Below are 21490 nucleotides of genomic sequence, written 5' to 3' on the forward strand. Positions count from 1 at the left end.
CATCACCTCATTACCAACACGACACCATTTCATTTCTGACACGACACCATTTCATTTCTGACACGACATCACCTCATTACCAACAAGACACCATTTCATTTCTAACACATTACCTCATTGCCAACATGACATCGTTTCATTTCAAACACATCACCTCATTACCAACACGACACCATTTCATTTCTAACACATTACCTCATTACCAACTTGACACCATTTCATTTCTGACACGACACCACCTCGTTACTAACACGACACCATTTCTTTGCACGACAGCATTTCATTTCTAACACATTACCTCATTACCAACAAGACACCATTTCATTTCTAACACGACACCACCTCATTACCAACACGACACCATCTCATTTCCAACACCACACCACTTCAGTTCCAAGGCAAAGCAGGCCAAAGGCTTGGATTCTTTCCAAATCCGCCGTGAGAGTATTTGTGTTTGTATTTGTATTTCTTTTTATCACAACAGATTTCTCTGTGTGAAATTCGGGCTGCTCTTCCCAGGGAGAGCGCGTCGCCATACTACAGCGCCACCCTTTTTTTTTCTTCTTTTTCTTTTTTTAACCTGTGTGCAGTTTTATGTGTTTTTCCTAAGTGGATTTTTCTACAGAATTTTGCCAGAAACAACCCTTTTGTTGCCGTGGGTTCTTTTACGTGCGCTAAGTGCATGCTGCACACGGGACCTCGGTTTATCGTCTCATCCGAATGACTAGCGTCCAGACCACCACTCAAGGTCTAGTGGAGGGGGAGAAAGTTTCGGGGGCTGTGCCGTGATTCGAACCAGTACATGTGCATGGAATAAACCAGTGCACGCTGGAGTCAGATCCATGTAACAGCACAAACCACAAAAGAATACACCGTCTTTGTTGTTTGTTGTTGTTTTTTTTAAAAAAAAAAAAAAAGGGGAGAAGATAATATAATAATAATGATAATGATAATGACGGTTCTCTCCCGTGTGTAATTCTCTCTGCATTAGAAGGTTTGGTAGCGAAGTTTCAACTGTTCTTTTACAATTTTCGTTCTTTTATTTGTTTTGAGGGCGCTATTTTTGTTTGTTTGTTTTTATACATCACATGCTTGCAGGGTTGGTTTTTGTTTTTTTTCTTTTCTTTCCCTGTTTTTTTGACTCACTTGTGTAAACAAAGTGAGTCTATGTTTTAACCCGGTGCTCGTTTGTCTGTGTGTGTGTGTGTGTGTGTGTGTGTGTGTGTGTCCGTGGTAAACTTTAACATTGACATTTTCTCTGCAAATACTTTGTCAGTTGACACCAAATTTAGCATAAAAATAGGAAAAATTCAGTTCTTCCCAGTCATCTTGTTTAAAACAATATTGCACCTCTGGGATGGGCACAAAAAAATAATTTAAAAAAAGAAGCCTAATTATATGCAAACTGCATTTACTGTTATATTTATATTTTTTGTATTCTCTAAACTTGGCACTTTGACCTCTTATTCTGACCCAACAACAAGAGGAGTCATTATTATCATTTTTTGTTCAAACAGGAACTTCTTTTGCTAAGCATGGAATTTTTATTTATTTTGCAAACGTTTTGGTGCAGATAGTAAAAAAAAGGGAAATTACTCTGTAATTAATGCTAGGGGACTTCATTTATCACAAGTGAGTCTTGAAGGCCTTGCCTCTCTTGTTTTTGTTTTTTTTAGTCTGATGGCAGTAACACCGCTGCAAGATGCAGGGAAAAACCCGTCGGACAGCCGTGGAGTTCAGTCTTACGCAGCTTGACGTTATCTTGTGATCAGGTCCATCAGTTAATGACTGAACGAAAAGTTCAGGAATAAAGCGACACACACACACACACTCACACACACACACACATACACACACACACAAACTTCCACTATCATCACCAGTCGAAAAGAAAGAGAGGGGGGGAAAAATGGAAAGAGCGGACGTGCACAACAACAACAAAAACAGACAGCGTGTCCCGTCTTTCCTCTCTTTGCCTCTGCTGGTTGCCAACGGAGGACACCACCACCACCACCACCACCACAGTAACGTCTGTAACACGACTACTAACAGACAGACCACGTTCCGGACTCGAGTGCACGTGCAGCGGCGCGTGGCTCCTTGGAAGAAGAGGCTTGTGCGGGTGTTTTGCTTGCGGAGATCTCACAAAAAGCGACTGCGATCTATTGTGAGTGAGTGTGTGTGTGTGTGTGTGTGTTGAGGAGGGTTGTGAGTGTGTGTGTGTAAGGGTTGGGGGTTGTGTGTGTGTGTGTGTTGCGGGGTGAGGGAAGGGGGGTTTGTGTGTGTGTGTGTGTGTGTTGGGAAGAGTTGGGGTTGTGTGTGGGTTGAGGGAAGGGGGATGAGGGGGAGGGTGGGGTTTGTGTGTGTGTGTGTGTGTACGTAGTGTGTGTTGGGAATGGGGGGGGGGGGGCATTGGTGTGTGTATGCGTGTGTGTATGTAAAGTGTGTGTGTGTGTGTGCATAGTGTATATTTATGTGTGTGCATATTTGCGTGGGTAAGTGTGTGTGTGTGTGTGTGTGCGCGTGCATATTGTACATTTATGTGTGTGTGTGTCTGCGCGGGCACATGTATGTGTGTGCATAGTGTATATTTATGTGGGTGTATATGCGCGCGTGCGTGTGTGTGTGTGTGTTTGCAATGTTGACATGACAGGAGATGGGATGCGGGAAAAGAAATGTGGCGATGGGTGATGAGGGCGCGCGCGCGCGCGCGTACACACACACACACGCGCATACACAAACACACACACACACACGCGCGCGCACACACACACACACACACACACAGAGTTGTGCGAAGGATCGTCTCCCGCAGCCCCAGTGCCAGTAGTCAGTCCGCTGGGAGCAATGGACGTGAGGTCACCAGAAGGCCACACAACACAGGAGACTGTGCGCTGCTGCATGCGATGGTGTTCAGTTGTTCTTATTCAGTTGTTCTTATTCAGCATACGGAGGGAGGCATACATAAATCAGTCCCAGGAGACTTGCGGGGTGTTTATATTAGTAATGTTTTCATGTCGAAACAAAACAAAAAATATAAAGACTTCTTTTTTTTTTTCTTTAATTGACCCGACCAGACCTGAACCAATCCGACCCAATCCGATCTAACCCAATCCTACCCGACCTACCAGACCAGACCTCACCCAATCCGACCCAACAAGACCTGACCCAATCCAACCCAACAAGACCTGACCCAATCCAACCCGACCAGACCTGACCTAATCCGATCCAACAATACCTGACCCAATCCAGCCCGACAAGACCTGACCCAATCCGATCTGACCCAACCAGACCAGACCTGACGCAGTCCGACCACACCCCACCAAATCCGATCTGACCAGAGCTTGGCCCTGACCTATCTTTTATTCAAACTAATCCGTGGCACATCCCCCACCCCCCAACCCCCACCCACCTCCACCACCCACCTCCCTTCCCACACCAGGTGACCCTGTACCGCAAGATGCCCCTGAAGGCCATCTCCCGCCTGTGGGGACGCTTCAACCGCCTGGAGCTGCCCGTCTTCCTCAGGCGGCCCCTGCTCAGCCTGTACATCTGGATGTTCGGCTGCCGGCTGGACGAGGCGGAGGTGGAGGACCTCAGGCACTACCGGAACCTGGGCGAGTTCTTCCGCAGGCAGCTCAAGCCCCACGTGCGGCCCATCGACGACGATCATGTGTTGGTGAGTTTTTGGGAGTGTGGTGGTGGTGGTGGTGGTGAGGATGGTGTGGGGGCGGGGGGTGTTGGTGAGAGTGGTGGGGTGTTGGTGAGAAACACGGTCACAAACTTTTTTCTTTCTTTTTTTTAACTTGATAAACTTGTCACTGGGTGGAAGATTAGATTGGTCAGTGTCTTTTTTGTGTATGAAGTCTGTCTGTAATTGAAATCCGTCCAAGAAATATGCGGCGCCGTGACTGACCTGGAGGCAGCGGATATGAAGAACTGAGAGGAGGAGGAATTTTGTTTAATGTCCCGTCACACATATCGGTGATTGAAGACATTTTGTTAAAGTATTTATGAATACATCTGAGTATTATCGGTTAGAAGGGGTGGGAGATGTGGATGAATGGAGGGTTGGGGGAAACTGGGCAAATGAGGGTAAAAATGTGGGTGAAATTTGGAAGAAAAAACAACAACAACAACAAAACAACTCTAAATACAGTTACAGGAAATTACTTAAAGGACTTCTGAAGAACTGAGAGGTTGTCCATCCATGACGAAGATGCGTTGTACTGCCGTTACGCGCCAGGGGCCCAGTACATCCGTCTTCGGTGTTGGTTTTCTTGTCCGAGTTTCCCTCTCGTAGGCGACTTACTGATCAAGGCTTTATGAACATCCCCTACCCTGGTTTGTTTCTCCGAGGTTTTCCTTCACCGGGGCTAGAGGTTTTTATGCGCCTCTTACTCGCATGATGTACCCGTCATTGGACACATGGGGAATTTGATATGGTGTAACAGTGCCACATGTTACCCCGCCCCGTCCTGGTAGGTACATCGCCATTTGGTCTGGGACTGCTTATTCGACCAGGCAAGCCTGACATACATCGCAGCTAACCCTCATATCTGGGGGCCGTTCCTCTATCTCTCCCTCTCCCGAAACTGACGTGTAGACACAGCTGGAAGTCATGTACTGCAACATTTAATTCCCTTTGCTTGCAGCAGTTGATGGATATTATTGTGTTGAAACATGAAAATCGTTTCATTGAAACTGAGTTCCGACGACGCCCAGAGCATTGCTCAGGCGCAGAACTGAAAGAGTTGAATGTACCAGTATTGTAAGTTTTGTAATCAAGTAGGAATCAACACAACAGCGAGAGGCAGGTTTAAAGAATGTTGGTAAGTAAATGCATGTCGACTGACACGAGATAAAAGAGGGCAACGTGTCGAGCCACAAGCTCTTCTTTTTCAGGCAAAGATTTCTTTACCATGACGCAAAATCAAAATGACATCACTTGACGAGACGCCATCATCGGGATGGTAGTTGTGGTTTTCAGTTGTGTGTTTGTGTGTCTATGTGTCCATGGTAAACTTTAACATTGCCATTTTCTCTGGAAAGACTTTGTTTCCCAATACTAAATTTTACTCAAACATAGTTTGAGAAAAAATCTTCACAGTCATACCAGTAACAGGTTGTAAGTCCCCTGAATTAACCCGTTTTTTCCGGTTTATTTCGTTGAGGTTTGTTCCGAAATCCAAAAATTCTAAACACCATTTCCCACTGAGTTAGACGGCTGGGAAGTAGGTTGTCTTCGAAGACATGACCTCTTCTTCTTCTTCTGGATGGGTAGCCAACATCGACATGTCGATGAATCAGCTACACAATTTTTTTTCCGGGCTGGGGGTGGGGAGGTGTGTGTGTGTGTGGGGGGGGGGGGGGGGGGGGGTCCGAGTGGGCTGTTTTGGTTGGCTCGGAGTTGAACAGGTTTTACAGCCATCTCCCCCCCCCCCTCCCTAAAGTTTAGGGGCGGGGGGGGGGACGGGGGAGGGGATGGCTGTTTTTTGGAACTGGTCAGAGGTTGGCCACCCTGGCCTGGAAAGCTGCCAGGGATGGTACAGAGGCGGCTTCAGTGGGCAAGTTCCAATCCGGGATGGTTCTAGGAAAGAGACTGTCATCTGTCTGCCGGTACTGTGTTCTGTTGGATGGGATGTCGTATTGCAGTTGATGGGACCTTCTCGTTGTTTCGTGTTCACAATTAAAAGGAATGAAATTCAAATTCTGGATGGAACACATATAGTAATACTAACTACACCATCGACGTGTTTACTGCATATAAATATACTGCATACAAATATTCTAAAGTGGACACTGAATTAACTGGAATGAACATAGAAGAAAAATTGAATCGATCGTTTCTTTCAGCTCGTTGTTGGCCTTGACTGGTTCATGCAGATCTGGAGATTGTTGTGCTTCAAGGGGTAGCAAAGTCTCCTTTACCCCACCGAAACAAAAGAATAATCGAGATATAATAAAACACACAAAAAAACGTTATTTAAACGGCGTTATTACGTCCACTATAATCACATCTATTTGTCGCATGGGAGAAGAGAACGTCAAAAAGTATTGAATTTAGTCGAATGACGTCAGTGGGGATCAGTCTGCTTGCTTTGGAACTAAACATGCATGGTTCCATTCCGCTGGCATACCTTATTTTTTTATTCTTTTTTCTTTCTTTCTTTTTTGACTCACTTGTGTAAACAAAGTGAGTCTATGTTTTGACCCGGTGTTCGGTTGTCTGTGTGTGTGTGTGTGTGTGTGTCTGTATGTCAGTGTGTCCGTGGTAAACTTTAACATTGACATTTTCTCTGCAAATACTTTGTCAGTTGACACCAAATTAGGCATAAAAATAGGAAAAAATCAGTTCTTTCCAGTCATCTTGTTTAAAACAATATTGCACCTCTGGGATGGGCACACACAAAAAAAGAAGCAGCCTAATTATATGCAAACTACATTTGCTGTTATATTTATATTTTTTGTATTCTCTAAACTTGGCACTTTTATCTGATATTCTGACCCAACAACAAGAGCAGTCATCATTGTCATTTTTTGTTCAAACAGGAACTTCTTTTGCTAAGCATGGAAGTTTTATTTATTTTGCAAACGTTTTGGTGCAGATGGTAAAAAAGGGAAATTACTCTGTAATTAATGCTAGGGGACTTAATTTGCTTTAAACTTATCTTTCTCATCTTAAACATTACATTTTGAAATTATACTCAATACATAAAAAGCTTGGATTTTTTTTTAAAGTGTATCACAAGTGAGTTTTGAAGACCTTGCCTCTCTTGTTTTCTGTTTTTTCCTCTCACAAGCTTATTTTATCTGTCATATTTAATACAAAGCACTTTTCAACGATTTTTTAAATATCTTTTTTTTTTTTTTCAAACTCATGATTCCTTGTGACTGGATAAAGCGCGAAGCACAAGTCAGTCTTGAAGGCTTTGCCTCTTGTTGTGTTGTTGTTTGTGTGTGTGTTGTTTGGTTTCTTTTTGTGTGTGTGATGACTTGACATGTTCCATGTTTGTTGGTTTTTTTTTTGTTTGTTTTTTTTGTTTTTGCTTTTTTCTCTCCTCAGACGAGTCCCGCGGACGGCACGATCCTGAACTATGGACGGGTGGAAAACGGGGTGCTGGAGCAGGTGAAAGGGGTGACGTACTCTCTAAGGGGGTTCCTGGGCCCCCAGACGTGGTGGCCCCGCGGCGCCAGCACAGGTAGTGCCGCTGCAGGTGGTGCAGCAGGTGCCAGTGACATTGGCCTGCACCTGTCTGACAAGGACTACCAGCGACAGTTGGGGCTGCAGCCGCACCACGACCTGTTCCACTGCATCGTCTACCTGGCTCCCGGCGACTACCACCGCTTCCACTCGCCCACGCACTGGAAGGTGGTGCACCGCAGGCATTTCCCTGGTCAGTGTGGGAAGTGTGGGGGGAGAGGGGGCATGTTGTGGGGAGGGGTGTGTGTGTAGGAGAGGGTGGCAGGGTGTGTGTGTATTTCCACTCGCCCACGCACTGGAAGGTGGTGCACCGCAGGCATTTTCCTGGTCAGTGTGTGTGGGGGGAGGGGGAGTGGTTGGAGTTGTAGGTGGGGGGTGTACGAGGGTGGAGGGTGTTTTGTATGTGCGTGTGTGTGTGTGTGTGTGTGTGTGTGTGTTTCCACTCGCCCAGCCGCTGGAAGGTGGTGCAACATTTGTATTTTCCTGGTCAGTGTGTGTAGGGTTGGGGGGACGGGGAAGGGGGCTGTGGTGTGGTGGTGGGGAGGGGTGGGTTTGTGTGTGTGTGTGTGTGTGTTTACACTAGGCCACCCACTGGAAGGTGGTGCGCTGGAGGCATTTCCTTGGTCAGTGTGTGTAGGGGTGGGGTGTGGGGTTGGTGGTGCAGAGGGGGGCGGGGGGCTGTGTGCAGGGGGATTGTGTGTGTGTGTGTGTGTGTGTGTGTGTGTGTGTGTGTGTGTGTGTGTGTTTCCACTCACCCATACACTGGAAGGTGGTGCACCGGAGGCATTTTCCTGCTGAGTGTGTGTGTGTGTGTGTATGTTTGTGTGTGTGTTTGTATGCAAGTGTGTGTGTGTGTAGGGGGTGGGGTTGCTTTTGTGTGTGTGTTGTGTATGTGAGTGTGTGTGTGTGTGTGTTTATGCATGCATATGTGTGTGTGGTTGCTTTTGTGTGTGTGTTTTGTGTGTGAGTGTGTGCGTGCGTGAGGGGGAGAGAGAGAGAGAGTGTGTGTGTGTGTGTATGTAGGGTAGTATGGTGTATGTGTGTGGGGGCGGGGCAGGGTTGTGTGATTAAGAGGGGTCTGTTGTAGACGCGTGTATGTGTGTGTGCATGTATACGACTGAACATGCATGCTTGCATGTATGCGCACGCTCGTGTACGTGCACATGCACGTTCTTAATGAACGCCTTACCCTAACCCACGTGCTTTCGTTTTGTTTTTGCCCGGCTAGGGGAACTGCTGAGCGTCAACCCAGGCATGGCACGCTGGATCGAGGGCCTGTTCAACTTCAACGAGCGTGCCGTGTACACGGGCAGGTGGGAGCACGGCTTCTTCTCCATGTGTGCCGTGGGGGCTACCAATGTGGGCTCTATCAAAATCTACTGTGACCAGGTGTGTGTGTGTGTGTGCGTGTGTGAGTGTGTGTGTGTGTGTGTGTGTGTGTGTGTGTGTGTGTGTGTGTGTGTGCCGTGGGGGCTACCAGTGTGGGCTCTTTCAAAATCTACTGTGACCAGGTGTGTGTGTGTGTGTGTGTGTGCCGTGGGGGCTACCAATGTGGGCTCTATCAAAATCTACTGTGACCAGGTGTGTGTGTGTTGTGTGTGTGTGTGTGTGTGTGTGCCGTGGGGGCTACCAATGTGGGCTCTATCAAAATCTACTGTGACCAGGTGTGTGTGTGTATGCATGTGTGTTTGTGTGTGTGTGTGTGTGTGTGTGTGTATGTATGTGTGTGTGTATGTGTGTGTGTGTGTGTATGTGTGTGTGTGTGTGTATGTGTGTGTGTGTGTGTATGTGTGTGTGTGTGTGTCGTGGGGGCTACCAGTGCGGGCTCTTTCAAAATCTACTGTGACCAGGTGCGTGTGTGTGTGTGTATGCATGTGTGTGTGTATGTGTGTGTGTGTGTGCCGTGGGGGCTACCAATGTGGGCTCTATCAAAATCTACTGTGACCAGGTGTGTGTATGTGTGTGTGTATGTGTGTGTGTGTGTGTGCCGTGGGGGCTACCAATGTAGGCTCTTTCAAAATCTACTGTGACCAGGTGTGTGTGTGTGTGTGTATGCGTGTGTGTATGTGTGTTTGTGTGTGTGTGTGCCTGTGTGTGTGTGTGTGCCTGTGAATAAAAAGAGGTATGCAAATACAACTACAACCCTCCCACCCCCATCCCCATCCCCATCCCCTCCCCTCCCCTCCTGCTCGTTTCAGGAGCTGGAAACGAACACATACCAGAGACACCAGGACGGGACCTACTTTGACAAAACCTTCTCCACCGCCATCAGCGTCACCAAAGGGTCCATGTTTGGCGAGTTCAACCTCGGCTCCACGCTGGTCCTCATCTTCGAGGCTCCCCGAGGGTTTGAGTTCAAGATCAAGGAAGGTGAGAAAATCAAGTACGGGGAGCCGCTAGGAACGTCGCCATGAAACGGAGGCAGTGTCTGGCCTATATAGTGTCTTTCAGCTGAAGACTATGTATGTGTGTGTGTATATATATATATACAGACAGAAAACAACAGAACAAAACGACAGCGGATGTTCAAAGGATTCAGTGTTGAAAACGATCCAAGTTAAAAGCGCTGGGTCTTATTGATTTGGATGTAGTGTGAAAAAGGTCCAAGTTAAAATGTTGTATCTTATATATTTGGGATGTTGCAGGGGATTAGCTTTTTCTTCTTCTCCTTTTTCTTTTTTCTTCACATAGAAAAAAACAACTGAACAAACCTGCTGCTGTTCAGATAGAGAGATAGATAGATATAGATTTCTTCTTCTTTTCCCTGTATTCCCCTCAACAATTTTGCGCCAGAAACAATCTGATGCACAGCATGAATTGTTGGAATGCAGAGCTGTTGAAATGCTGTTGAAATGCAGAGCAAACAAAACCTGTACTCCACTGAAATGTAGGATGTACAAAAAGTTCAAGACAGGCAGAAGTCGACTCACATCACCAGCAATACAAACACACATGCTGCTGTAGGCTGAGTGAGGTGCAAAAATGACTATTTAGAGTCCACCAGAAATGTATTATTTTCCAGACTGAAGAGAGTTTTACTCGACTCACCTTTTGTGGGAATCGTGAACGTAAATGCACAACACAGCTTGCTCGTTGAAAGATGGTGTTTAATTGCTTGTTGTCTGTTTATGTTTCATGTATTTTGTTGTGCCCTATGTTGTGATGAGTTCTGGCAAGAAGACATTGTTAAATCATAGATACCGATTGGTTGAGATAGAGACAGAGTGTGTGGAACTTATTACAGAATGGATTGAAATGTCTGAAAACGGGACCAGCTGTTCTGTCTCTTAAGCGCATGCTTGGGTGAAAGGAAGAATCATACTATTAGGCATGGAACAGACACAGTTACAATTTTCATACCTGTATTGTATTGTATCATTGACGGGCGCAATAGCCGAGTGGTTAAAGCGTTGGACTGTCAAACTGAGGGTCCCAGGTTCGAATCACGGTGACGGCGCCTGGTGGGTAAAGGGTGGAGATTTTTACGATCTGCCAGGTCAACATATGTGCAGACCTGCTAGTGCCTGAACTCCCTTCATGTGTATATGCAAGCAGAAGATCAAATACGCACGTTAAAGATCCTGTAATCCATGTCAGCGTTCGGTGGGTTATGGAAACAAGAACACACCCAGCATGCACACCCCCGAAAGCGGAGTATGGCTGCCTACATGGCGGGGTAAAAACGGTCATACACGTAAAAGCCCACTCGTGTGCATACGAGTGAACGTGGGAGTTGCAGCCCACGAATGAAGAAGAAGAAGAAGAAGAAGCTTCTCACCAGCAGCCAATATTATCAGTTGATCATATTTTCCTGTTTAAGTCTGCAGCTGTTGACCAATATTTCAGTTACAGCAGTTATTCTGAATATTAGAAAAAAGAAGATAATAATGATAAATAGAAAAAAATGATTAATTAATTAATCAATTATGTGATAAGTAAGTAAAAAGAGAAAGTAAAAGAATGTACACATACTGCTGTAAAGAAACACCTGTTCTCCACAGTGTGTTGTCATTTGAGTTCTGCTTTGTCATTAATTTTTGTAGCTTATATTCTGAACGCATCATTTGTCCTGCTCTCTTATGTTTCATTGCCATCTCTCTCTTTTCTCTCTCTCTTTTTTTTTTTTTTTTTTTTTCACTTAGATTTAGATGGTGATGAATAACATACAAGTAGGATTCCATCGCTTGTACACAATACACTCTGGGAGGGACGCTCACTCAGTCTGGCTCCGCGACTAAGCCATTATTGACGTTAGTTGGGGGCTTAGTAGGTGGTGTCCTAAGTACGTTAAATCAGAAACAGGCACCACTGAACACCACCGAAGTGACTCAGCAGCAGTGCAGGGTCCCCTCTGGTGTGTGGCCTCCTGGTGACCTAACATCGATGGCTCCCTGTGGACTGCCGACGCTGGAACTGCGACGGACGAACCCGGGTGTGGCCGTGTATGGGGGAATCTAAATGAGCGGCGTGGGAGTAATGCCACTGAAACGGTGCAGATGATGGGGCAGCAAAAAAAAAAATTAATAAAAATTATATATATATAATATGGATCATGCTTCACTTCTGCCGTTGTTATACTCTTTTTTTCTTCTTCATTTTAAACGCATGGTGGTCTGGTTTTTGTTGATGATATATGTGGGGGACAAAGCTTTCAATAAATTTTTGTTCATGTATAAAGTATCATTTGGTGCTAGCAACACTGATGGAATTTGAGGCCTTTGATCAATCGTCAGAGCTCAGCTGAGGTGCACGCTGTCTGTGTCCGCCTGTTGAGATACACCACAACTACTGACCAGTATTGCCACTTGTGTGTTTTGTACTCCTGAGGACGAGTATTAACATCAGACTTGGCACCAATCCATGTCTGTGTGATTGTGCATGCGTTTTTTTTTCTGTTTTATTTTTTCTTTTGTGTGTGTGTGTTTGTGTGATAGAATTTGATTTGTGGTTTGTGTGTGTGTGTGTGTGTGTGTGTGTGTGTGTGTTTGTGTGATAGAATTTGATTTGTGAAGAGAGAGGGGGGTAATGAGTTACTTCAGTGGTTTATCCGGGTGTGTGTGTGTGTATGTGTGTGTGTGAGTGTGTGTGTGTGTGTGTGTGTGTGTGAATCTTCCATCAGTAGAGTGATGGATAGACATACTGTGAATGGAAATGCTAGACATGTTTATTTGATAAATCTTTTCTTTTCTTTTTTTTTTTTTTTTCTTTTTTTTTTTTTTTTACAAAAGCCTATTTTTTCTTCTTCTTTTTTTCTCTATATTCCATTAGCAGTGTGGTGTGTGTGGTGATCTGAGGAAATTTTTAAAGTGTTGAAGGATTGATGATGTGATGGTGGTATTTATTCATAGTTTATTCCCAGATATATGTTGTTTTTTGAAACTGTTCAAACTGTTTATGTTTAATACAGTGTTCATGATATGAAATATTATAATGGACCAAACACATCTTGATCTCTTCAGAAAAACGGTTTTGGAGAGAGAGAGTGTGTGTGTGCGTCTGTGTGTGCACTGTGCATATGCATGTGTTCATACACTGACTTTGCCAGTGCCACTAAAAAAAAACAAACTAACTTGATCTTTTATATTAAGAATGATTTTGAAACAGTATTTCAGTGTTAAGTTGCATTTGTTTCAGTCATTAGAAAAAAAAAAAAGAAATAAAAAATGAGAGACAGAGAGGAGTGAGAGAGACAGGGTGTCATAAGGGTTCATCTTACGATAATGTTTTAACTCTTTCCATACGAACGGCGAAAGAGACGACGTTAACAGCGTTTCACCCCAATTACCATCATCAAAATATTGCAAGCGGAAGGCTCTTATACTGAAGACGTGAATGTTGACAAAGAATACCACAATTCTGACGACGGAAGCTAAAGGTTGGGTCATTGAGACACCCACTGGACATCCGAGGGGTCTGTGTAGAGGAGAAGAGAGGACTGGCCGTACTGAGTGAGTTAAAAAAAGAACTCGGGGTGGAGGTTTGGGTAGCAGAAACAAAGAAAAAACGATATAGAAGGAGGGAGCAAGAATGGATTCCCTCAGGTTAGACATGTGTCTTTGACCAGCACACTGTGCCACAAATAAATCAATAATATTGACAGTAATAACAATAATGATAATGATGATGATTATAATGATATTGATTGTGATATTTGTACAGCACATTTCCTTTTTAGTGAATTCAGCCTGAGCGCACTGGCAGTCGCTGATTCACTCACAGTCACTCCCGAAAATGATTAACCACACTCAACTGAGCACACACATACACACACACACACACACACACACACACACACACACACACACACACACACACACACACATGAGCATAAAACAGCTCCATTAATGCCTGTTAATGATGATACTCAAAGTGGTGAGGGTGTGTGCCATGGCAGAAACTGTTACGCTTTGGACTTGTGATCCAGTGTTGGACTTGTGATCCAGTGTTGACCAGTGATCAGTGATGGACTTGTGATCCAGTGTTGACCAGTGATCAGTGATGGACTTGTGATCCAGTGTTCACCCAGTGATCAGTGGTGGACTTGTGATCCAGTGTTCACCGGTGATCAGTGGTAGACTTGTGATCCAGTGTTCACCAGTGATCAGTGATGGACTTGTGATCCAGTGTTCACCCAGTGATCAGTGATGGACTTGTGATCCAGTGTTCACCGGTGATCAGTGATGGACTTGTGATCCAGTGTTCACCAGTGATCAGTGGTGGACTTGTGATCCAGTGTTCACCGGTGATCAGTGGTAGACTTGTGATCCAGTGTTCACCAGTGATCAGTGATGGACTTGTGATCCAGTGTTCACCGGTGATCAGTGATGGACTTGTGATCAGTGGTGGACTTGTGATCCAGTGTTCACCAGTGATCAGTGATGGACTTGTGATCCAGCGTTCACCGGTGATCAGTGATGGACTTGTGATCCAGTGTTCACCAGTGATCAGTGATGGACTTGTGATCCAGCGTTCACCGGTGATCAGTGGTAGACGTGTGATCCAGTGTTCACCAGTGATCAGTGATGGACTTGTGATCCAGTGTTCACCGGTGATCAGTGATGGACTTGTGATCAGTGGTGGACTTGTGATCCAGTGTTCACCAGTGATCAGTGATGGACTTGTGATCCAGTGTTCACCGGTGATCAGTGATGGACTTGTGATCCAGTGTTCACCGGTGATCAGTGATGGACTTGTGATCCAGTGTTCACCGGTGATCAGTGATGGACTTGTGATCCAGTGTTGACCAGTGATCAGTGATGGACTTGTGATCCAGTGTTGACCAGTGATCAGTGATGGACTTGTGATCCAGTGTTGACCAGTGATCAGTGATGGACTTGTGATCCAGTGTTGACCAGTGATCAGTGATGGACTTGTGATCCAGTGTTGACCAGTGATCAGTGATGGACTTGTCATCAGTGATGGACTTGTGATCCAGTGTTCACCAGTGATCAGTGATGGACTTGTGATCAGTGGTGGACTTGTGATCCAGTGTTGACCAGTGATCAGTGATGGACTTGTGATCCAGTGTTCACCAGTGATCAGTGATGGACTTGTGATCAGTGGTGGACTTGTGATCAGTGATGGACTTGTGATCCAGTGTTCACCAGTGATCAGTGATGGACTTGTGATCCAGTGTTGACCAGTGATCAGTGATGGACTTGTGATCCAGTGTTGACCAGTGATGGACTTGTGATCCAGTGTTCACCGGTGATCAGTGATGGACTTGTGATCCAGTGTTGACCAGTGATGGACTTGTGATCCAGTGTTCACCGGTGATCAGTGATGGACTTGTGATCCAGTGTTTACCAGTGATCAGTGGTGGACTTGTGATCCAGTGTTAACCAGTGATCAGTGATGGACTTGTGATCCAGTGTTCACCGGTGATCAGTGATGTACTTGTGATCCAGTGTTCACCGGTGATCAGTGATGGACTTGTGATCCAGCGTTCACCAGTGATCAGTGATGGACTTGTGATCCAGTGTTCACCGGTGATCAGTGATGGACTTGTGATCCAGTGTTCACCAGTGATCAGTGATGGACTTGTGATCAGTGGTGGACTTGTGATCCAGTGTTCATCAGTGATCAGTGATGGACTTGTGATCAGTGGTGGACTTGTGATCCAGTGTTCATCAGTGATCAGTGGTGGACTTGTGATCAGTGGTGGACTTGTGATCCAGCGTTCACCCAGTGATCAGTGATGGACTTGTGATCCAGTGTTGACCCAGTGATCAGTGGTGGACTTGTGATCCAGTGTTCACCGGTGATCAGTGATGGACTTGTGATCCAGTGTTCACCCAGTGATAAGTGGTGGACTTGTGATCCAGTGTTCACCCAGTGATCAGTGATGGACTTGTGATCCAGTGTTCACCCAGTAATCAGTGGTGGACTTGTGATCCAGTGTTCATCAGTGATCAGTGATGGACTTGTGATCAGTGGTGGACTTGTGATCCAGTGTTCATCAGTGATCAGTGATGGACTTGTGATCCAGTGTTCATCAGTGATCAGTGATGGACTTGTGATCCAGTGTTCATCAGTGATCAGTGATGGACTTGTGATCAGTGGTGGACTTGTGATCCAGTGTTCATCAGTGATCAGTGATGGACTTGTGATCAGTGGTGGACTTGTGATCCAGTGTTCACCAGTGATCAGTGATGGACTTGTGATCAGTGGTGGACTTGTGATCCAGTGTTCATCAGTGGTCAGTGGTGGACTTGTGATCAGTGGTGGACTTGTGATCCAGCGTTCACCCAGTGATCAGTGATGGATTTGTGATCCAGTGTTGACCCAGTGATCAGTGGTGGACTTGTGATCCAGTGTTCACCAGTGATCAGTGATGGACTTGTGATCCAGTGTTGACCAGTGATCAGTGATGGACTTGTGATCCAGTGTTGACCAGTGATCAGTGAGGGACTTGTGATCCAGTGTTGACCAGTGATCAGGGTTCGAGGCTCCCGTTTCGGCATGGTGAGGTGTCCTTCGGAAAGACACTCAATTCCAATTTTCCTCACTCTACGCAGATGTGAATGGTTACCTTAAGTAACTCGATCAGGGAAGGTTAAAAATGGTGGAAGGTGTGGAAAGTGGTTTTGCTCACGTTTGTTTGTTGTTGTTTTTTTAGTTGGGTTTTTTTTGTGGTTTTTTTTGGTGTTTTTTTTTCTTTTTTTTCTTTTTTTTTGTTGCGATAACTCACTGGTTTCATAGTTATTATTATTTCATTTTTTGAGTAATTTGTGTGTGTGTGTGTGTGTGCATTGGATGCCATTTACGGTTAATATGATGAATGTAAAATGTTCGTTATAATTTTGATCAAATCCAAAAGCATGAATGATTCAATGGTTGTTTTTTTTGTTTTTTTTTTAAATATTGTTTTAAGGGTGTTTTGGGCAGTTGTTTGTGTGTGTGCATGCTTGCGCACGCGCGCACGTGTGTGTGTGAGTGTGTTTGGTTTTTTTGGTGTTTTTTGTGTGTGTGTGTGTGTGTGTGTTGTTTTTTTGGGTGGGTGGCAGGTGAAGATGGTGGGGATATCATTCATCTCTGGCTGTGATATTTTTTTCAATTGTGATCTTGATCTGGGGGTTGTGTTTGTTTTGGTGACATGTATTTCAAGAAGATACTTATGGAAACTTATATCGTCCACTGTCTGGGGGAAAAAACAATCATGTTTGGCATTCCTGTGTATGTTTAACAGCATGATGTCAGTAATGTAAGGGAGTTAAGTCTTGAAATCTGACAGCAATATAGAATAGAATAGAATATGTCTTTATTACCAAGTGTACGAGGGTCACAATGAATATTGGGAGTGGGGTGGGGGGGGATAGTACAGAACAAGATACGAACATAAATCGAAAATGATACACATAAAGGTGGGTTTGGTTTTTTTTTGACAGTGGTCTCAAGACCTTGCGTTAGTTTAGGTATTGTATTGTATTGTATTGTATTACTCTTCGTCACAGCAGATTTCTCAATGTGAAATTATTGTCTGCACTCCCCAGGGAGACCACACCCCTACAGAGCAGCACCATCTTTTTTTTTTCTGTCTGCGAGTGTATTTGTTTTGTTTTTCAAAGTGGATATTTTTCTACACAGTTGTGCCAGGGACAACCCATTTGTTGCCGTGTGTTCTTTTACGTTTGCTTAGTGCACGCTGCACATGAGCTCTCGGTTTATCTTCTCATCTGAATGACCAACGTCCAGACCACCACTCAAGGTCTGTTCTTGGAGTCTTTAGTTCAGATTGGACCTTCCTTTGAAAACTGACCTATTTCAATTGTACCTTTCCAAGTTAAAAAAAAAAAAAAAAAAAAAGGTGGGGGGTGGGGGGATAAGGAAAGGAGGTGGTTCACTGTTTCATGTGTAATCACCAAAAATATTTGTTTGGGGGGTGGGGATATGTTTTAAAACCAAATCGGTTCTGTTACCACATCATTAGTAACATTAGAAAGTAATTAATAGTAATTTTAGATGACACCATTCCAGATAGTGCCTTACCTTTCTGTTACTTCAGGGAGCATTCAGGGTCATGGCAGCACCTACCACCATCAGCCCACACCCACTCCTTAAATACAACCCATCTTCATAGCACTGTGGTGTTTTCCTCAGGCCACACCCACTATTTAAATACAACCCATCATCATAACACTGTGGTGTTTTCCTCAGGCCACACCCACTTCTTGAATACAACCCATCATCATAGCACTGTGGTGTTTTCCTCAGGCCACACCCACTTCTTGAATACAACCCATCTTCATAGCACTGTGGTGTTTTCCTCAGGCCACACCCACTTCTTGAATACAACCCATCTTCATAGCACTGTGGTGTTTTCCTCAGGCCACACCCACTTCTTGAATACAACCCATCTTCATAGCACTGTGGTGTTTTCCTCAGGCCACACCCACTCCTTAAATACAACCCATCATCAGAACACTGTGGTGTTTTCCTCAGGCCACACCCACTTCTTGAATACAACCCGTCTTCACAGCACTGTGGTGTTTTTCTTCCTAACCCCTTCACTGCCAAAACTTGGTGAAACTGACAGGTATCTGTGTGCCATGAAACTGAAGTGCAAGATGTACTTCACATCCACTTGGTTTACTTGATTTTACTTCCAAACATAATGCCATCCATAAAGGATGGATTCCATTTAAAGAATGGTGACTGTCAACCTGAACTGTTAACCCCCAGTCTTATCACGGTTCGGCAAACAGTCCTTCACCGATGAACATACTTGTCAGCAGCTGTCAAGGGGTTAATGTGTATTGTGCATAACTGTCTGAGTTTACAATGACCATGTATCAGGGCTGATCGGGCTGGGATTTCATCATGGAAATACACATAGTGTCTAAATGCAGATTGTAACCCCACACGTTAATGTTATTCCTCATGTTTTAGGGCATTTGTCACCCATACATTTGCGCATTTGTCTCCCATACATTGATGTTGTTCTTGATGTCTTTGCACGGATTGTCACTCCTGGTGTCTTTGCACGGATTGTCATTCCTGGTGTCTTTGCACGGATTATAACTCCTGATTTCTTTGCACGGATTGTCATTCCTGATGTCTTTGCACGGATTGTCACTCCTGGTGTCTTTGCACGGATTGTCGCTCCTGGTGTCTTTGCACGGATTGTCACTCCTGATTTCTTTGCACGGATTGTCACTCCTGGTGTCTTTGCAGACTGCTTGTTTCTGTGAACAGTCTGTTGTAGGAGTACTGGTTAATCATGTCCTTTTTTTTCTTTCTTTTTTTTTTCTTCAAAAACTCTCGTCATAGAAGGCTTGATGAATTGTGACAAAAACTGTATATGGACATGGACACAGCATTTTGTTTGGCATTGTCAGAATTTACCATTCATACTGAGCAAGCAGATTATATTATTATTATTATTATTATTATTATATAGTAAATGTATCTGAAGCAGCCATGTTACTAACACTTTTTTATCATCAAACAACAATTGACAAAACCTGGGGGAACGAATTATGCTGAAATGTCTGCGTGAAATGTAAAACTGATGTGTGTAGACTATGCAAAACATTTGATTCTTTGTTTGAGAATTATTTCTTTATCATTGTTGGTTAAACAAAATCTGATCCCAAGAAATCACCATTTTTGACAATCACGGTGCTTCAAACTGAAGTTGTCATTATGTGTTGTTGAGTGTGACATCTTCCAACCCCCCCATCGCCACCCCCCCCCCCTTTTTTTTCTTTCTTTTGTGACATTCTCTTTTGGGATTATCTTTCTTTCTACTGATTGCTGTGTTCTTTTAAGATTTCTTGAGCCAAACATCTTGTGTATTGCTAATTAAAGTTGTAAATGAAGTGAAATACATATATAATAATTCACTTGATTTCCATCTTGGGGATTTTCTGCTTTGTACAAATGTAAATCAGTATTACTATGATCTTGAACAGATGGAAATTGTATGCATTGTTTTTATGTACTTGTGTGGTTTTTATGGTGTTTTTTTCCTTTTTTTTAAACCTTTATGCTGCTGTATTATTCCTTTTCTCACTTTTTTTTTTTTTAATCCTCAATCCATCTAAGATTGCCCTTGCTTCACACTAGCATCATTCTCGTATTTTTTTGCAGGACATAAGATTGTACATGCCTTAATAATATCACTGTTGAAGTTTTCTAGTTGGAAATGAATCCAGGCAGTGCATTAAAACAGGGGAAAAAAACTTCTGCCTGCTGAATCATTAACAGTCATGAGATGGAGAGCTCATGACAGCTACCAACGTCATCGATTCTGCAGATAAGGAGTTTGGGGTTTTGCTTATTTTGTATGGCGGAGTCAAGAAACTTTCCTGACATTTGATGCCTTAAATTCTCAAAAGAATTTGCTCAAGTTTTTCCTCTTTTTTTTTTTTTTTTTTTTTTTTTCTTCAACGACTGATGACTTTAAGTCTGAGATCTATTTATCTTTCTTTTTTTTTTTTCTTCATTTTTCTGATTGCTGGATTTACTTAAGCATGCAGGAGAAATCTATAAAACCATTCCAATATTGACTTTGGTTACTGCATACTTTGTATGATGTTGAGAGATTGTGTGTGGGCATTAGAATGCCTCTGTACATCTGTAAAAAAAGCAAAACAGAAACCATCAGTACACTGCTGTGTGTACAGTTGCATTGCTCATGACTGTATATATATGTGTGTGTATTTATGGTGTGTGTGTGTGTGTGTGTGCGCGCACATGCTAAATGGTGCAAATATAATGCACACAACACTGTATCATTAAGAAAAAAAAAATGGTTATAAACTAAAATCCTTTTCCTTTGTTTTCTTCTTACTGTGTAGATGTGTTGTTTTCACTTTGTGATACATGCATATGTTCCCACACCTGCACTTGAATACTAAAGTGTGTGATAGGGGCGTGGAATAACACTTTACAAGTATATTCATATGTGCTTAGTTGTCTATGAAGGCTGAAAATGCAAATAATGTGAACCTCAACATGAAAAGAAAGTGATTGGAAATGAAAAATATAAAGCACTCAATAACTACAAACCATGAGATTAAAAAAAAAAGTTTATTAAAGTCTTTCACAAACATTCACTTGTTACAAGTCAAAGACAAACCATCTCAACATTCCAATTTGACACACACACACACAAAAACATATGTAAGGAAGGGCACAATTAAATCATCACTGAACATAAACTTTTCTGCAAAGCTGACTAATTCTTTTTGCACTTTAAAAAACAACAACAAAAAAAAACACTGTGTAAAACATGAACAAACACTTTTTCTCTGCAGCTGCATTTAAAGAACCTTAGACAAGATGAGAGGCACACAAATATATACAGATCACAAAGAAACTGATTAACCATTCTTCTTCTTCTTTGTTCGTGGGCTGCAACTCCCACGTTCACTCATATATACGTGAGTGGGTTTTAACGTGTATGACCGTTTTTACCCCACCATGTACGCAGCCATACTCGCTTTCGGGGGTGTGCATGCTGGGTATGTACTTGTTTCCATAACCCACCGAACGCTGACATGGATTACAGGATCTTTAACGTGCGTATTTGATCTTTTGCTTGTGTATACACACAAAGGGGGTTCAGGCACTAGCAGGTCTGCACATATTTGACCTGGGAGATCGGAAAAATCTCCACCCTTTACCCACGAGGCGCCGTCACCGAGATTCGAACCCGGGAAGTTAAGGGTTAATTTTCTTTTCTCTTTCATAAGCTGAAAAAAAACAACAACCACTTCCTCCTTTAAAGACGAGCATAAAATCCAGATTTGAAAATCAGGTTACAAAAATGAACAAGGAACA

The 21490-nt window shown here is 43.7% G+C and overlaps 1 protein-coding gene across 1 annotated transcript in view; it reads left to right on the forward strand.

Annotated features, from left to right (window-relative positions):
• The window catches only part of LOC143288581 (phosphatidylserine decarboxylase proenzyme, mitochondrial-like), a 30276-nt gene extending 18943 nt beyond the window's left edge, over positions 1–11333 (forward strand). The window contains exons 3-6 of the mRNA XM_076597202.1: positions 3443–3679; positions 7067–7397; positions 8433–8593; positions 9403–11333. Coding sequence (XP_076453317.1) covers positions 3443–3679; positions 7067–7397; positions 8433–8593; positions 9403–9618 — 945 coding nt within the window. The 3' untranslated portion in view covers positions 9619–11333. The remainder of the gene's footprint in view (positions 1–3442; positions 3680–7066; positions 7398–8432; positions 8594–9402) is intronic.
• The last annotated feature ends 10157 nt before the right edge of the window (positions 11334–21490 follow it).

This window comes from Babylonia areolata, chromosome 12 (assembly GCF_041734735.1).
Source record: "Babylonia areolata isolate BAREFJ2019XMU chromosome 12, ASM4173473v1, whole genome shotgun sequence".
Classification (NCBI taxonomy): domain Eukaryota; kingdom Metazoa; phylum Mollusca; class Gastropoda; order Neogastropoda; family Buccinidae; genus Babylonia; species Babylonia areolata.